This window comes from Diorhabda carinulata, chromosome 4 (assembly GCF_026250575.1).
Source record: "Diorhabda carinulata isolate Delta chromosome 4, icDioCari1.1, whole genome shotgun sequence".
Classification (NCBI taxonomy): Eukaryota; Metazoa; Arthropoda; class Insecta; order Coleoptera; family Chrysomelidae; genus Diorhabda; species Diorhabda carinulata.
The window spans coordinates 13505127-13522014 of record NC_079463.1 but is presented as its reverse complement, the minus strand read 5'-3'; the positions used below and the strand labels follow the sequence as shown (position 1 = coordinate 13522014).

At 32.7% G+C, this 16888-nt stretch overlaps 2 protein-coding genes across 3 annotated transcripts in view; one reads left to right on the top strand and one right to left on the bottom strand.

Moving 5' to 3' along the window:
* The window catches only part of LOC130892884 (protein FAM135A), a 56709-nt gene extending 55678 nt beyond the window's left edge, over positions 1 to 1031 (top strand). For both annotated transcript variants that reach the window (XM_057798566.1, XM_057798568.1), the window contains exon 15: positions 723 to 1031. In XM_057798566.1, the coding sequence (XP_057654549.1) occupies positions 723 to 996 (274 nt within the window). In that variant the 3' untranslated portion in view covers positions 997 to 1031. The remainder of the gene's footprint in view (positions 1 to 722) is intronic.
* Positions 1032 to 9465: 8434 nt separating this feature from the next.
* The window catches only part of LOC130892275 (low affinity immunoglobulin epsilon Fc receptor-like), a 66479-nt gene continuing 59056 nt past the window's right edge, over positions 9466 to 16888 (bottom strand). The window contains exon 5 of the mRNA XM_057797557.1: positions 9466 to 10180. Coding sequence (XP_057653540.1) covers positions 9933 to 10180 — 248 coding nt within the window. The 3' untranslated portion in view covers positions 9466 to 9932. The remainder of the gene's footprint in view (positions 10181 to 16888) is intronic.

Below are 16888 nucleotides of genomic sequence, written 5' to 3'. Positions count from 1 at the left end.
ACACTTTCCTCAAATGCTTTCAGGGGGAGAAAAAAAATCTGGAGAGTGTTGCTGTCATCAACAAGACGCCGTACATAGATTTATCACGGCAGAGCTGAAGGCCAAGAGAGGTGGAGATAGAGGGTGTGGGAGGAGTTAAAAGCCCCCCAAAGCTTCTAGCATTCTTACATAGTAATTAAATAAATAGTGAAGGAATTTGAGAGAGTTGAACGACCGGAAAAGCAAAGATCATGGCTGCTCTGAAATAATATAATAAAAAGTGGTAGTAAAAGTAGTAGGCCAGTATTTAAGACTTTACGGAGGAGGTTTTCAATCTCAATTTCATGTCCGGAATTTCGCATAAATTTGTCCTCTCACAAAAAAAATATCAAAGTGTAGTGGAGCTCCACTATATGAAACGGACTTGTAGTATATGATTTGGAACATCGAGAAATCACAAACCAAAATTTTAAACTCAAAGCACGCAAGAATCGATGGAAACCAAATAACCCACCCAGTACTACCAAATTGACTTCATCCAGTTAACTCTGCTAGAGACATCCAAACGTTGAGAAACTATAACAGAATGCTGCTAGTGGCTTATTATTGTTTTCCAACAGATGTTAAGATGAATTTTCATATTTTGTTGTTGAGTCCGAATTAGATCTCAGTACATTTAGATTTAAAACAAAATTTTCATACAATATTTTCCACTGTTTTTTTTTGTTTGTTTTGTATTGTAGGTACGTACCACTTCACTCTGCAAGAATAGAACTTTGTAAAGAATCTCTCAAAGATACATCAGACCAGGGAACAATTTTCCGGGAAATGGTACACAACATAATATCACCAATTATTGCTCAGAAAGAAGTGAAACTTATCAGGTACGACATCCATCATGCCCTACCCAATACTGCCAATGCTCTTATTGGAAGAGCAGCACACATAGCCGTTTTGGATTCCGAACTTTTCATTGAAAAATTTATGGTTGTTGTTGGTATAAAATATTTTCGTTGATATTAAGATTTTTTTAATTAAAAGTTTAATGAAAACATTTTGTTTAATTTATGTGTTCAATAAAAAATTAAGCCACTAATGCTCCAGTAGACTAATTTGTTGTAGAATGGAATAAGACGATATTTTAGCCTCGTTTCCTACTTGACAAGCGTTAACATTCAACATCCTTACTTTTGGACATAAATCTAGATAATAATTCAACAATTTCATAAAAATCACTCAGCAATGAACTTAAGTATCGTTTTCTGAGACGTTCATCACTTTGAGTAAACTCTTAAGCCTTAAAATTCCGCTGACTATTGACTAGAATTCAATAGGTCTCCAATTTATTAAATCTATCAATTATTGCTTGTTTATCAGTTATGGTTTATTTAATTTCTATTTTTTAATAGCTGAGCCGACAGACGTTGTCCTGTCTTAACGATGAATAAGGAATTCGAATTGTTTTTGGAATCGATCGATGAAGTCGTTTAAAAGTTATTCCAAAGAAACTACTCACACTCGGCGCGTTGAGAATAAGAAACCTGTTAAATGATATATTTGACCCTGAATCTTGGGAATTGGTATAAAATTTTCTTCAGTAAATTTTGTTGCACCAACAATTATTGTATTGCTAAATATGTGTCAACAAATGTTTAGAATCTGGCGCATTTCCGGAAACCAAGGAATGTAATGGTGACGGTACCAATGGCGTCAATTTGACTTGACCGCTCGCGCAACACAATTCATGAGCTTCGTTTTTGAACTTAAATGCCTTGCAATAGCAACGATTTGATGTCAACTGTACTCAGTTTCTAGCGTTTCATCTAGTGTAAGGTGTGCTCTAAAAGTTTTGGATGAGTTCTGGAATGGGAGCGCCTCGATTGTTCTTCCTTCTTTGTTCTCTGGTATCCGAATCATCAGAACGTAAATTTCTGGTAAGAGCTTGACATCGGCTCAGATTCATTATTGCCAGAAATATGGGGCGACCAGAAACTGAGGTGGAAAACAAAGATCGCTTTCATTTGAGAAATGTGACTGTCTTTGTAATATGGATTATCAGGATTTTGTAGTTTTCTATATTTCCAATATTTCAAAAGTAAAGATTTACTTTTTATAAACTTTATTTACTCAATGACTACAACAATAGGTGATAGAATGAAGACTAACTGTATAAATTAATTAACAAACATTAAATAAATGGAAAAATGCTGAATACTGTAAAGTGTAACAAAATGATAGTTACTATATTAACAGGATGTCTACATATGTCTGCTGATAACATTAAAACTATTCTCAGGTTTTATGAGAAAACTAGAAATGCTGAATACAATTGAAGATAAAAGAAATAGTAGATATTTGTTAACAGGATGTTTCTACACATATTTGCTGATAACGTTAGAAAATTATAATCAAGTTTCACTTCGAAAAAATAAGTTGTATGAACTGCACTGTCATCACTTTATTATATTGAATTATGTAATTGTCTCTAGATGATTCGCGCATTACTGCTAGTTTTACATTAGTATGTACTACGATTTTTTTCCACCATGGTGTTAGTGAGTAATACGTTCCACACCTCTACTGAACTAGGATTGTCTCCCAATTCGAGAGCTGGCGCAATGATTTTGTTCACTCTGACGGTAATGACGTTACGTGTTCGGCTTTCTGAAGTTGGGAGAATTGGTTGAGACGCCCAGGAAAAACAATTTTATTTCCTTTATAAAAAAAACTTCGGGTACCATAGAGCTGGAGGCTTCCCCCTCTTCTTCGGAACTTTCTATAATATTTCTTGAAACGCGACAACGTTGTCTTCGTAGAGGAAATTCTCTTCACTCTCTGATGTGTTGCGAGCACGAAATTTACAAAGTCATTATAACCTGTGCGAAAAAAAAAGGAAAATAAAACCGCTTTCTACCCGTATGCAAACCATATTGAATTCAGAAACAATAATATCGAATGATTGTAAAATATAGAAATTGTTCCGTTTGGACACATCGGTATGGGATACTCCCACCAAAATATACGGGAAGGGACACATTATTCAGTTTGGAATACATCGGTATTCCATACCATCAAGGTTTTAGAACAAGGAAACTCACCTCTATACTAAGGAACCCCTCAATTGCTGGTGTGCCCAACACGCTTGCCGGGAGCTGACTGAAGATGTCAGGGTACTAGAAGACCGAAATCCGCCCACATCCGCCCGATAATGGCGGCAAAAAATGGAACCTATAGCGTTATGAGATACCGATGTGCATACAGCAGGATCAATATTAAATATTAGGCCCAATTGCTCTGAACTAACAGTGGTGTACACAAAGAAATTCAGTTTTCTTATATCCTTTTTGTGGAAAATAATAAATTAGTTATTTTACATGAATTTTTTATCAATAAAATAACTCTTGATGATAATTGCAGCACGCATTCTGTCAATTCTATGTCAAACGTCATAATGTTACATTAAAAAAGTTTATATTGTCCAAAACGCTGAGGTTAGATTAGATGTTAGTATTCTCAAAAAAGTATTCTGAAATTTTCTAATTTTCCGCGCCATTTCTTGAATTCTCCTGACAATAAACAACATAACAATAAAAAATGGGAAAATCGGTCCAGCCGTTCACGCGAGATGTGTGACCGATATACATATATAGATAACTCATCAGAATCATAATTGTCATATACTTTGCTTACATATGCTTCCTATTCTTCCGGTTCTTGTTCTTCTATCTGAGTGCAAGTGATTCATCGTATGTCTTCTCGTTCAGTATCTTATATAAATAGAAAAATTTGTTTATTGTTATCAATTCATACATCTCTTAAACGCTCATACTTCTGTCTATTTTTCAATAGATTCTTAATTTTTTTCGATACACCTCATCGACGCCTTCGAAGCGTTTGCCACGTGTTCCTTTAGCTTAGGAAACAGAACTACAACCGTCATACTTCGAAATCTTCGAAGTGTGACAAATACATACGAATAAATTTTAAGTGAGAATTTGATATCTGCATCTATTGAATTTGAAACAACTTAAGTTTTTGCATGCATCAGTTTCATCATAAATTTATGTATCTTTATTCTTTCGCCGGTTCAATTACCCTGAATTCTTCTACATATCTATCTTTTGCAACAGTATCTAGAAATGTAACTTCTCCAAAAATTTTAATCCTACGTCTCAAAAACAATATCCGTAACGAAGACAGCTTATATCAAAGAAAATAATGACATTGGATAACATACTAAAGACGTAGTTCTAATATAGTATATTCTCCCTTATTTCTAACCCATTCGCCGGCTTTACAAAGGAAATCGAATACTTTTTATTGTTGTGTACTGATTGGGGCTGAGAAAAAACAAATATTTAGTGGAAAATATACGAATTAGATCGCAATTTTGTCGATCTCAGATATTGAAAACGCAGACTAAGCGTGAATAGAGAACTTTTACTGGTATCGAACGGAATCATCAACCAATAGGGTAATTCCGAGAGACATGTCTCTAGTAACTCCAAGACTCTACTGTGAAGGAATTTTATTAAATAAAACATTGAATCTATATAAAAAATTACACTTTATTCATAATTTCCATCAAAATTTAAGGATTAATAACTTTAATTAATTGAAAAATATAAATTTATCCTTTAAAAAAAAACTAGATCTGGCCATCTCTCCCAGCGTATCCAGGAGTGATGTCAATAGTGGCCTGAGAGAAATGGTCAGTACTTACTTTGCCCTTTCGTTTGCTTTGATCTTTCAACTCCTTTTTATCTTATTTCCACAGTAAGAAGACATGCCCTCAAAATCGGAGCAATTCATGCACCCAGAGCATACAAATATTGCAATATATCAAATCTTCAATTAGTTTTGTTTCATAATTATCATAACAACATCTATAGTTATCTTTTTCTCTGTCTACAGTATCACTTTCGCAAGTATCATTAAAAATGATGGGAATTTTGTCGCAACTGATATCAGACAATCGACGAATTAATTTTCGTTTCTTGAGAGTCTTTTATTGCTTAAATCTTTCAGTCTATATATCTTCCTTCTTTTCTTTTTATTTTCCTCAATTATCCGTTTTTCAATATGCTCTTCAGATGTCAAAAGGATGCTTAGTTATTTGGATTGTTTGCAGACTTGATTCAATTTTAAAGGCAGTAGAGATACTTCTTGTCGGTGTTGGTTGATCCACCGTTTGACTGGATGTACTTGGGCCTGGATCTGAAATTGTTGGGGTCTGCACTTCATGTCATATGTTTCTTTTAATAGGTTGCTCAATGTTTTCACTAAAAGCGTAGGGGAAGTCGGGGTAATGGGGGACACCTGGATAATGGGAGCTCCCAGAGAATCAGTTTTTCATAATTTAATGCAAAACGAGCCTGTAGTAAGCATTGTTTCATAGAGTAAAGTGCAAATAATTGATGTAAAACACACAGTTTTAACAGATTTTCTGTTCCCACGCCCTTATTTAAAATTTTAAATATAGAATTTGTAAGCTATTGCATGATATTTATTCAATTAAGCAGTTAATTTTGAAACTTTAATTTAATTTAGAATCAATTTCAAGTATCTACTAATTTATGATAATTTATTGTAACGATATCATTTCATTTCCTATTTTGACAAAAATTTCAGTTGAAAGATATTTGATAAAACTTGCCCAAGGATGAAGTTATCACGATCCTCCAAATAAGGATAATACATTCGGGACAAGTTTAGAGAAAATTATGCAGTAGATCCCATTAAAGATTATTTTTACCACGTTTACATTTATGTAACCGGATATATTTCAATGGTAATTAAGTCTAAAAAAAGAGTGGGTGATGTTGAATCTTGCTCCATAGACAAACTATAATAAAGAGCAATTTCAATGGAATCAAATTTAAAAAAGAAAAGTTTTTGAATAAAATCTTTAAAAATAAGAAAAAAATGATAAAGCTAATATAGAAATATAGAAATCAACAACTCAATACAAAACTTTTAAAACTGCTCCCACCTGAAACAACGACATATTCACTCCGATGAGTACAAGGAACTTATATGAATATTTCTGGATCACCTATCAACGCTCTCAAATTCTTCTATTTGGAAGAAAGTCCAGAAGAAATAAGAAAAATGTAAAACCTATTATTACCAATCCAAACGATTGATTGAATAACAGTATTCAGATACCAAGAAGTTGAAAACACGATTTAACCAACTGACTAAGCTGGAACTTCTGGAACCGTTGGTTTATCTTCAGTCTCTGAACACGATAACTTGGTTATCGAAACGCGCGTCAGTGTGAACAGTGTGTTCAGTATAGACAAACTGACTATTAAAGGATTTTCAATTCGCAATTAGCTTAACTTAGAATTGAATTTCTGGAAGACGAAAAAAATCAAAGTTCTCTAAAAATTATTGCTATAAAGATATAAAACCGAACTGAAGCAAAAAATCCTGATACTTTACAAAAGAACATGTTCGTGGGATAGTCATGGCTTTTATCAATTTTAGTAGAATTCCAATCAGAGTACAGTTACCTACATTAAATATATACTGTAAAGGCCGCTTGATATGAGGCAAGACAACGTGCAAGAAATTGTATGCAATTTATTGGAAGGTCAAAATATTGCATATATTGCACGCTGCTTAACATTACGCAAGTCTTTTCCCATTGGAACATGGTTGCCATTAATCAAAATTCCATAAGAAAAAGTGAATAATTTCCAAACCTCAAATTTTATTTTTAATTCTTTGGTCAGCTGCTTGATGGGCAGAAAAGAGCACCTAGGCGATGGTGGGCCAAGCCCTGACCAGATAGAATAAGGGAAAACTTAAATTCAGCTATAGAATTAGTAGAGAAAACATACAAAATTATATTTGACAATGGATGAAGAAACACTCACAAGAAAAATAAAACATAAGATAACTAAGAAATCCTTGGCAACAGATCAGTATATCAAAAACTCATTTCTTTCTAGAATTTCAACTTGCACGCAATAAAAATGGCACCAAACCGACAATGTTGCAAGTGAGAGATATTTCATGAAACAATCAGCTGAACTTTATCTACGAATACTTTTTATCAAGAAATATTGCGACTTGCATTGCATTGCACGTTCTATTGCATCATGTCAAGAGGCCTGAAGGGTAAAGGAATACAAAAGGAGTATTAACTGATCATGATCGTTTCAAACAAATAGAAGAATGCCTCAAAGTGGCAAATAAAAATTATGAAATTGTTATCGAACTCTTCGCTTCAAATGTATCTATAACAATTTTGTTAGTTTTCTTTAGAAAATTGAATGTAAGGAAAGTAAGAGGTATTCCTCTACCTCTTTTCACATTTTTTATTGCTTTGCTTACCTTATTCTGTTTATATCAGTGGTTCTTTTCCTTTATTTCCTAGTTCTTTATGTGTTTCTTATTCATCGCTCATTATTTATTTTATTCTCTCACTTCTACATTCATAATCTTTTATTTATTTAATATTTCTGTATTTATTTCCTTTTGTTAATTCTCATTGTTGGTTTATTCCCTTGATTATATTTATTCTTTTTACTTCTTTTTTTCAATTATCTATTCTATATTTATCCCTATTGTGATACTCCTTATGAAAATATGTGAATAACTGCACTACTAGTCAAAAATTTTTGCTAACCTCATAATCCATTCAGTTCATAATATTACACAATAATAGTGTCTGTTATTTGTTCACTTCATAAGAGCGCATGTTTATATTTTGTCGGAGAATACGACAAGTTAAAACTTGCAAGTACCGGCTGATTTATTTATTGTTCTTTAACTGTTAATACTTCTTCGGTGTTTATGATTGTTGTTTAGTCTCGTGAGACGCAATAGGGTGCTATGATGTATACTTTTTGAACTTTTTTTTGTGAACGTTTGTTCTCGCAAATTCAGACTTGTAAAGTAAAATGACTAAAACCAAAGAATTATCGGTTGGAACTAGTGCATTAATCGCAAGTCTTCATATTCTAGACAATATTAATCGTACCATTGCTGCCGAATTACAATTACCTGGAGTTATAGTGGACTAAAACGTGGAAAATATGCATCCACCAGGATCTTTAGCGATAGAAAACATTCATAGCAGCCTCAAAGCACCATAACCGATGAGGATAAATGTAACAAATTGAACCATTATTAACGGGCCCAGAGATAGCAGCCCAAATCAATGAATACCTTCGAGTACTTCTACAGATTGAAAGAAGATGGCCTTTTAAGACGTCAAAATTGGACGGATGAAGAGATGGTCAAAGTTTGAGGTTTTTAGGTTTAGGAGAAGAATTTTTGTGCGCAAGTTAAAAAAATAACAGATGTAAGATCCATGTGTAATCCTGACTGCAAAAACTGTAGGGATTTTGAAGAAAGTAGGCTAAAAATATATTAAAGGGAAATGTAGTACGTTCTGGCTAGCGCCTGAACGGCAGAAAATGTATCATTCAGCATGACAACGATTCCAAGCATTCCTCTGCAAATAGTATTTGAAAGAATTGGAGAGGGAGAATATACTGAAAGTAATGATTCGTCCGTCAGTTGTTATGGGACAAATTCGATAGGAAAATCAAAGAAATTCGACAGGGAATATGAAAATCAATCGAAACGAAGGGAACCAAATAGTCGATATTTATTTTTGCAAATTGTAACAGAGAATACCTAAAAGGTGACAGAAGCAAAAGGTGATTACATCGATTAATCAAAAATGTATAAATATAAATATTCAGACTATAGTTTTATTATATTTTTGTCTATATATTTTTTAAAATATAAATATCAAAATTGATGGTATTGCTTTTATTTGGTATGTATCACGCAAACTTTGATTCAGATTAAAGCGGCTGTCCTCGGTAATCTTTCTATTATTCTCACTTTTTCAAATGTTAAGAAATTGTACTTACTTACCGTAATAACTCTAATGTTTTTTTAGTGGATTTTTTCATATGATTAGATCTTTTTTTACTTACGCTTACTATTTCTATACTTTTGTCCCAATGTATTGCTTCAATGTGTTTCTCTAGATATCCTAATCAGTAACCGATCGATATCAATAATATCTTATATAATCAGAGCCTTGGTCCTTTTTCAAATGTCAAATTTGTGACGGAACGAATCCAAACGAGATCCAAGAGAGTCCAATGCATTGAAAAAAATTAGTTTGCTATGTTTGTTAAGCTATCACCAACACAATTGAACATTCTGCAGGAGATATATAAGAATGTGGTAATCTGACTAAAAATTGATGTGAATTTACCAAACAGATCGTACAGTTTGACCCTACTTACACATTTTCATGTTTTTTTTTAATTGCATATGTATATAGCCCTATATATTCCATGCCATCAGTTAAATTCCACCTGATTCATGCGTTACAGTTATGGAAAATTGAATAATTTGTAAATCAGACACAAGAAGCCACAGAAGGCATTTGAACCATGTCATATTCCGAATGATAATCGGTATATCCATAACTTATAGAAAAATAACAAATTCTAATAACGTATTAATTTAATTTTCAAATTTATAGTTTACATAGATTTTATTTTATTTCGGTATTCGGTATTCGGTATCTTAATGATATAAGAGTACCTACTTATTCTAATAAAGTGTGTCATATTTTGACGTTGAAAATTGATTCCATAAGAAAATCGTTATGAAACATCGCAATCTAGAGACAATTTTTCACTAAAATATTTATAATCCATGTCATATTGACTCACAATTTATATTGAATATGAAATCGGACAATAGATATTAGAATTAAATCAGTTATTCAACTTTCTATAGGTTTTAAAAGTAATTGACTAGAAATAACTAATCTACGATTCGTTTTCTCAATAATAATTGATAATTATCTAATTGGACAGCAATAACTTTTTATTTCCGTTAAAAAAATAATGAAATTTACTGGTAAATGTAACTACCTAATGTCTGAACAGTCTTACACTTATTTTAGTTCAAGGTTGCACTTCACACACAAAATAAGTCTCAAAGGAACAAGGAGAATCGTTCCACTTTAGTCCTTTTCCATCTCTATTCCACAATTCCAAACAATTTTCTTGTTCCCCATTTTCATATTCGAAATTATTAGGCTCTCCTGCATTCCAGTTTGTAAACGTGATAGGACGTCCGGTTGACATCCAAAAGTATTTTCCTTCTTCAGCCAGATCGGTACCCGATGTCCAGAAATGCTCGTGACCGAATCCTGAACATAAAACAAAAGTTATGAAAATGAAGTTTAATGTATATTTATATAAACTTATTCAAAAGTTGAGGATATTTCTAAATCGCGTTTTATACGGAATTAAATCAATCTATATAAGGTTGTTCATTAAAATTTGCTAACTTTAGAGAAAAAATTGTTTTCATTTTGTGTGGTGTTTTGTGAATTTTTTCATTTGATTTTTTGGATATGTGATAAGCAGTTTGATTTCAGATAGTTTTTTCTTCATTTATTTAAAAATATGAAAAAATTTTTAAAAATTGGTTTTATTTTAGTAATACAAAGAACAAAATTAACTATAGAGGAGTCTTTTCTTGGATTACTCGAAGACGGCTTAACACAAACAGACATCGCAAATCGACTAAATGTGTTCCAAAGTATTATTTCAAGGATGATTAATGAGTTTTAGAAACCTAGAACTATTTCCAAAAAAAGAATGATATCAATAACCGGCATTAATCTATTATTTCCTGGGACTCACGTCTCGTAGAAATCGTCGCAATATCTGCAAAATCTTAGCAAGAAATGTTTCTGTGTCTATATCAACAATAAGATAAAAAATCTTTATGCTAATTTGAGAGAGTTTCGTTGATTTTTTTTATTTGGATGAGAAAATTATTCATGTTGGGCAAGTGATTTATTAGGTTTAACCCTTATAGGAAATACACTCCTCTACAGGGCTGTAATAGAACAAAAAACAAAAAAAATGGAGAACGCTGAAAAAGAAATAATTGCTTAACCGTTTGAAGAACAAACGGTTCTTCATAGATTGTGGTGATATTTTTTTGTTACTTTTATTCTTTTTTCACTTTTATTTTGTTTTTTTTTTATTGTTTTTTGTATCATTTATATTTTTTCTGTTTATTTAAGTAAACGAGTAATAGGGTGGGTGGGTATAAATGCAGCTGCATTATTTTCTATCGGCGGGCATTTGGCTGGTGAACAGAATAACCAGATTATAGGAAAACTGCGGAAAACCTGCAACAACAACGATCGACGAGGTGGGACGTCGATGGGAGAAGAGGCGATGGGGGAATTAGGGAAAATTGAGATAATTTTCTAGCAGTTCTTCGTATGCTGTCGCTAGCAGCCGACTAGAGGAATAGGGTAATTTTCTCTTGGGCTTTAAGAAGAGGGGCCGGCGAAGACATTGTTTGATTCGATGAAACGAATCACATAGCGGGCTTGGAGGTCATTTAGACTACCGGAATGGGGGTTATGTCAATATTGACATAACTAGGGCTAAATCGAGGTAAGGGGGTAACTTCATCCGAATTTTCCTTTGAATGCATTGATGAGACCGACTCGCCTTCAAAAAGACGGCTTGGGGAACCTCTCTCCTCACAGCCTCAAGAGGAAATTTTGAAGGTTGGTTCGTTCCGGGTACTGGGATATCTATAGACGATGGATTGATTTTTTTGAGAATTGAGATTCACCCTCCATTTTGTGTACCAATCCGAAAATTGATTCAGAAAATTTTGGGAGCGAACATTGAAAAAGGGAATTAGTGCGGATTCATTGGCATATAATTGGGTTTTTTCCATAAGTGACGAAGGGCTGTGGTACCATACGTATAGATGGTGTAGTATGGAGGCTTGTAGAACGTCAGTAAGGGTCGTACATGATTGAGATAAGAAATAACAAAGTTTGACACTAATGGTACGGTAAGTAAGATTATCGACTATCATATTATATCATTATCGAAGATTCAGACATTCAGAAGCTTTCTAATAAGTCCAGCGTACTGAATCTGGAAGTCTTCTGGACTTCCATGAAGGCGGCAGAGGCAGAGATTGCATAAGTTCTGATAGTTTGAAGATTGCTGATGGCGTTGTGGCTAGAGTGTATTTAAAAAAATAGCTTGTGCATTAAAACACCAACACTGCCGTAATTAATGCAATAACTTGATTTTTTCGTTTAAGTTAATTAAATTGTTCTAAATAATGATATTCAAGAGAATATTTTACTGTCATATATATGCTGCTTAACTCCTAAAAAAATGACCGTATTTGGCGAATTGCATTATGAATATTCGAAAGATCTGAAAAAATTGAAGACATGCTTGAAAGAATATAAAGAGCCAAAGGGAGATTTTGTTGAAATATAAAATTTTAAACCACCATCGTATAGACACAAAAAATAATTTATGAGTGAAAGTTTTAGGAAAAATATGTCATGTTATATACCACTCAATATAATACTTCGCATTCTATTAACTATAAATAAAAACCATTCCATTCTCAAGTGAGCAGAGATATTTTTAATCTTGTAAAACAAGTTTACTTTTAAGGGAACCTATGAAAGATGAAAGATTATTATAAAGGTTACATTGAGACAAAAATAGAATCATTTGGATTGTTCTACATGGATATTTTTGAAAAAAAAGTTGTTAATATTTCCCAAATAAAAAAACTATGTTTTCATGATTTAATAGACATATTTCTATGCCTGGGAAGTTACAGATTATCCATAAACATTTTTACTTCTTTTATTATTCAATTTAGTCCAACGATGCACCTGCTTTTGATTTCATTGTTATTAGTTGCTCCAAGAACTTTGCCATGTTGCATTTGGAAATATTACACTAAATTAAAGACTCTTCAATCTCTCTCAATCTCTTGTTTTTCAGTCTCTTCAGTCATTTATTCTTCAGTTTCTTCGGTAATTTGTTATTTGGGCTCTACAGCACTTGCTCTTCATTCTCTTCAGTTTCTTCGTCTATAGCACCTTTTTCAGATATTCTAGATATTTCATTTGGGCTAGCTCTCCTGGATCAAAATTCTGGATAGTTTATTATCTCTTCATTTTCATTTTCTTTGTCCCAGTCTTCACAGCCTATTTCATCAACGCCCGAGTCTCAATTTTCGACTAATTCCATAAGTTGGAGGATGTCTTTTTCATTATCTAAATAATACTTCATTTTTGGAGCACATTCTAATGAAGAACAAAAAGATATCATGAGTTTATTGCAGAAAAGATAACTATTGAATCGACAAACCATAAATCAATTAGACATGTACATCACAATATACAAGCAAACAACACTTCCGCACTAGAATGTACATCAACTTTGAATCAAAGATACGACGTGAAATTTTTGGCAAATAACAAAATACTTGCATGCAGTTTGGCATGTTTTATTTGATGGGAAATTTTTATGAAGATTTTGCGAAGGATATCGAAATAAATGGAATAAAATTGTACTAGAAGCATGTACACTAAGATGTACAAATGTCACAATAACCAATTTGACCCACAAAACAAAAAAATGAGAATTTGATATACATTGGTATGTGGATCAGCTGTAAATGGGTTGATGACAGTTCGATGATCAATTTATTTCCAGTTTCAGAAGAATATTCACAATAACTCACTTATACGAATGTCAAACAGAAACTAAGCGTTATAAATAGCTGAATTTTTTGTATCTGACAAAGTTTCCAGACAAACCTTGTATTTCAAGAAGATGTTCTTGATCTAATCTTTCAATAATCTACTGTAGATATAATAGTGGGATAATATATTTGCTGTACATTGAAAAAAATCATTTTAGGTCAATATATTCAGCATTTTTCTGTTTCGGTATGACAATTTTAGAATATGTGATGAAATATTTCAAGTTTTAATTATTTTACAATTATATATTGAATTGAAAAAAACTTTTCACAGCATCCACCTATGAAATGAGTAATTTACATACGGTATTTCTTCATAATAATCCGATATATAAATAATTACGTTGGCATTGGTTGTTCTAATTGATATTACATAATATTTCTAGCATCTAAGATCTAAGGTTAACATATTCGATGGTTAAATATCAATTTTTCAAACTTAATTACGTGAGAACCAAGAATTCACTCTTCTTTTGATCCTTACATATTGTAAATATATCCGAAGTGAATGGCTCACGGCCATTTCTGCTAAGGTACCTCCTAAGATTTACACGCACGGAGATCTTAAGCAGTTTTCTCTATTCTAGTTTTTTCAGCAATAAAACTTGAACAACTAAAGAATCATAACGTTCGCAAAAACTGTTAAATAACTGAAATTATTAGTCTTTCTGTTCTAAGAAAGCAACACAATAGGACTAAATGAGGGACAAAATAAATACAGTGAGTAATAAAGAAGATAAACAAGCATAGAGAAAATATACACAATCCAAATAAGATTAACACAGAAAACTATTGAGGCGAAGAAAAAAGTAAGAGAAGTGAAACAGAAAAATTGGGCGGAATTCGGAGAAGACTTGAACGTCTCTGGTAGAAGTTTAGTTTCAAGTATGGAAAATCTAAAAGAAAACGAACGAAGTAAAATAATTGCATTGCTAAAGCGGCACACTGAAAACTGGGAAACCATAGTAAGGAGGTGAAGAAAAAAGTAAGAGAAGCGAAACAGAAAAATTGGGAGGGAATTCGGAGAAGAACTAAGCAAAGGATACATAAAATTCTGGCATAATATAACAGAATTGGGAAAAAAAATTGGAAAAAATAAAACAAATTAAGGATATAGAAAATAAACAAAACCAAATGAAATATTAAATCGACTACCAAAACATATATCATAGCAGAAGAGGAAGAAAGAGAAAACACAAATATCGGAGAAATCAGCTATGACGAAATCAAAGAGGCAAGACGGAGAATCAAAATAAACAAAGCGAACGAAGCAGTAAAATATCTGGGAGAAGAAGACAAAACATGGATATGGGGCATGATCAAGGAAGCATGGAAGGCAGAAACAATACCGCAAGAATGGAAGAAGAATCTGCTAGTTCCAAACCACAAGATAGAATAGCAAACAAATCGCGAAAACTGCAGACCAATAAGCCTAACTTCATTGATCTACAAGATATAAATACACTCGGATAATAAAAGGAAGATTTAGAGAAGAAATAGATAAGAAAATCGAAAAAGAACATTCAGAACAAAAGAACAGCATTCAGAAAAGGAAGACAAACAAAAGATGATTTTTGCATACTAAAAAATGTGATATAAATACGATACGAAGAAAAAGTAATACTGCACTCAATATTCATAGATATGAGAACAGTATTCACCTCAGTCCATATAAAAAATAATAATTATCCCAAGAAGCGTACCTGAAAGAGTTGAAATACAACTGAAAAGATATATAGAGAGGGCAAAAGAGAAAAACAAGAAGATGTTATGGAATTAATTCGAAATTACAGAAATACAGGGTTTTTCTAAAATTATTTCCAAAAACCAATAGATTTAAAAACAGTAATAAAATAAAATATTTCTGATGATACGATGATTAATTTACAATTCAATAGTAGACTGATGTGGCAATGTATTTGTGTCTGTCCAATGTTTATTCAAATTTTAGTAAACTAGTGTCAAAAGTTTACTTATTAGTTTGTTGTTTGATGTTAATACATTAATTCGTTGTTTGATTTATTCATTTCATAACTAGTGAACAATCATTGAAATAACCGATGTGTATTCTATATAAGGTTTGGCAAACGGTAGGTTTGTTAGAAAGTTTAGGGCTTGATAGTATTGGTTGATTCTTGACTACGCCCTAGTTTGTTTTTCCTTGAGAATATCATTAATTAAACTTTATAAATCACAGCCGCTTTCAGAGAAACGAGCAATCAACACAGAAGCAACTAAGAGGGAAACGATGAAGATTATAAGGAAGAGGCACCCTCATATAAAAGATATTTTGAGGTAGCTAGCGACATTACATATATTTCAATAGAGGATTAACTCTAAGAAAAATATCTTCGACATTATCAAGAAAATAAAGGAATAGAATATTGGAATGATCATTTCGAGCCTGAAAAGGGGAGACCCAATGCTTTGCAACAGTTAAAGACCAATAACACTTCTAAACACACACAAACAAAATTCTGAGCACAATCATAAGAGATAGACTAGTAGGACATATTGAGGATAAACTAGGAGACTATCAGCAAGGTTTCAGAGGCGGCAGATCAACAATAGATGCAGTGCATGTGATATCATAATCAATAGAAAAGTTCTATGAACACGGAATAGACCCGCATGTGATGTTTATGGACTTTTGATTCTACCAACAGAAAAAGAAGATCAGGCGATAAGAAAAAAGGGGATCTTCTCAAAACATAATTAATTGATAGATATAACGATAAGCTCTAAGGCCAAAACTCTGACAGAGGGTGGGCAAACAAAGGTGATTTTAGTACAAAGATGTGATATGCGGGAGGGCGTTCTCTCAATGACTCTGTTTATCATCGTAATAAACGGAGTAATAGATAACATAGATAATGGTGATATAGTGAGAATGATAGGGATCCAAAGGCTTAAATGGTTTGGACATATAAAAGAAGATATCCGAAAGCCCTAATACGGAAGATAACAGAGTGTAAGTCAGCAATAAAACAGCCCAGAAGTCAACCCAAAGCATGCAAGGAGCAGCAAGTTATGCAGGATATTGCAGCGATAGAAGTAAGGAACTGGAGAAAATTCGAGGAGAATAAAAAAAGTGGAACAGAATAATGGAAGAAGCAAATAAGAAGCTGTAACTGGTTAGAAAATAAACACAAAATTTTCTAACGCATTTTCTAAGAGAACCTAGTTCTTTTGTTCATAATCCTCACAAACTTTTCCGAACATACGAATATCATGGAAAAAGTTCACTAAATGGTACTGGACTACCGCTATCAGTGCGTTGGGTACCACGTTTACT